Genomic DNA, 2,212 nt, shown 5'->3' with positions numbered 1-2,212 from the left:
TAGTTCGTGGCCTGATAGAAGTACTTGAGGTGCGCTGGATAGTTCGTGGCCTGATGGATCAAGGGGCCACGACAGCCAGTTATTGACAAACTCTCACAACAACATGATAGTACAAATCCCCAGCTCAGAACTGGCAGGGCAAGCAGCAGAGGCCTCGCCTCGGCACTGGGTGCGCACTTAGTCACGGGCTGCAGTGATGTCTCAGCCACACAGTGAAGTAGGAGACAAGCCCCAGGTGCAATTTACATCAAGAATTTGGGCTTCGGTTAACACAATGGAAGTCTTGACCTGAGGTTGAGCGATGACGGTGTTAGCACCGCGCAATGAAGCCATTTGGAATATTTGGTTGCTCAATTCCTCAACAGGATGAAGGCCGAGCGCTGAGGAGGTGCGCTGCGCTGTGTTCCAGCCTGTGTGCGCGATGGTCCTGCCAGCGGGGGAAGAGGAAGCTGCCGGCCACAGCCTTTCTCTCCTTCCTCTGAGGGAGGGTGCCAGGGGCACCCTGTGATTGTGGACACCCATCAGGAGGCCTGGACACCGGCCTCGGGTGCCTACAGCACCACCTGCATCCATCAAAACCATCTCCAGGTATTGCCAAGTGTCCCCAGGCTCAAAGTCAGCCCCGGGAGACCCCTGCTCCCGTGGGGTGCTCGAGGCCCAGCCTGGCTCCTGGGGCCCTGGCAGCGCTTCCTTGAAGACAAAACCTCCAGAGAGAGAAATGCACCACAAGGAAGGAAGCACACGGCTGAGTCAGAGGAGAGAATCAGCAGGCTCCAGGCTGCACTGGGCCCGCCCCACATCCATATACTGGAGTCTCCAGAGCTTTGAGGAAATAAATTTCTATTATTTGCGCCACCGGTCTGTGGTATTGTGTCCAGGCGGCCCGAGCAAACCCACGTGGGCTCTGCGTGCTCCGCTGAAGCCCAGCGGCCGCGGAGGGGACTCAGGCTGCAGGCGGCGGCAGGCATCCAGTGTCGCTCTTGCCAGGTCGCTCGATCGCGGGAGCACTGTCCCACAGCCGGGGGGCCACCGAGGCCTGGAGCAGGTGCGGGAGCCACCCCAAGCTGCCTTCTCGATGTTCTGCCAGCAAGTCGTGTCGCCTGCCTCAGCCGAGTCCCTGCAGGAAACGGACCAGGGTCGAGCAGTGGTGTCCAGCGCTCCCCGCCCCACCCCGCCCCACCCCACCTCTGAGCGAAGCCTTCCACTGGGTCTTGGCCCACTTCAGGGTCATACCTTTCCTGGGGACCCCCGGAGCCTGCGAAGGTTCTCTCTGGACCACTTGGGGAAGCAGAAACTCAGCCATCTGTGACACCAAGTGTCTTAACCTCGGGGGCTGATGGAATAGTGTCTCCCGAGTGCACGGCCTTCTTGGAAACCGTCTTTGCAGGTGTCGCTGGGTTAAGGGGTTTGAGATGAGGGTGTCCTGGGTTGGGGCGGGCCCTAAGTCCTGTTAAGAAGCCAATAGAGGAAACTCAGGGGAGAAGGCAGAGGCGGTGTACAGTCACCAGCCCAGGGCTGTCCCGGCCCCCCGAGGCGTGGGGTGCGTTCCCTGGAACCCCCAGCCAGAAGCGTCCTGTCCGCACCCTGACTTCTCACTTCGGGCTTTCAGAACGGTGAGAAAACTCATTCCTCTCGTTTTAAGATCTGGTCACCGTCCCAGCAGCCCTGGGAAATGAGCTTACCGAGGAAGATTAATCTAACAGGTAGCAGACCGACTTCCTCGTGCTCTTAGCTGCCGGTGTGTCCAGAGCCTGGACCCAGGCGCCTGTCCTTCGCCTGTGATCTGCAAACACCAAGGCGAAGGCCCGAAATGGACGCCTCCCGGGTTGGGGCATGTTTCCGCGCCCCGACCCCTTCACCGCTTATTAGTAAGACCATGCCAGGCCCTTGGCCCAAGTCAACCTGGACCTGCGTGTGCCAGCAGCCCTTCGACAAGGTCCTCCGGGTGAGTAACGGCCCCTCTCACGTGCCCTCCTGCAGGAAGAGATGTCGGCCTCAAGATCTGAGCCGCCATCGGGGGCTCGCCTTGAAAAAAGACCCGCCTTGAACGACACCCACAGAAACCAACATGACTGAAGCTTCTCCAGCACCAGTGCCACCTTCGGGCCATCAGCAGACCCAGCCATGTCCAAAGGTCGTTAGCACAACCTGACATCAGAAGGAGCCAGAGTGACCCCGACAGCCTTGGATGATGGCAGGACTCGGGGTCCCC

The 2,212-nt window shown here is 59.9% G+C and overlaps 1 protein-coding gene across 1 annotated transcript in view; it reads left to right on the top strand.

The window, feature by feature from the left end:
- The first annotated feature begins 1,810 nt into the window (after nt 1–1,810).
- DAP (death-associated protein) overlaps nt 1,811–2,212 on the top strand; it is an 87,931-nt gene continuing 87,529 nt past the window's right edge. The window contains exon 1 of the mRNA XM_004678395.2: nt 1,811–1,945. Coding sequence (XP_004678452.1) covers nt 1,811–1,945 — 135 coding nt within the window. The remainder of the gene's footprint in view (nt 1,946–2,212) is intronic.

Source organism: Condylura cristata, unplaced genomic scaffold, assembly GCF_000260355.1.
Source record: "Condylura cristata isolate star-nosed mole 26May11 unplaced genomic scaffold, ConCri1.0 scaffold00007, whole genome shotgun sequence".
In the NCBI taxonomy this organism is placed as follows: Eukaryota; Metazoa; Chordata; class Mammalia; order Eulipotyphla; family Talpidae; genus Condylura; species Condylura cristata.
The sequence above is the reverse complement of the archived record's forward strand: the minus strand, read 5'-3'. Positions and strand labels throughout refer to the sequence as shown.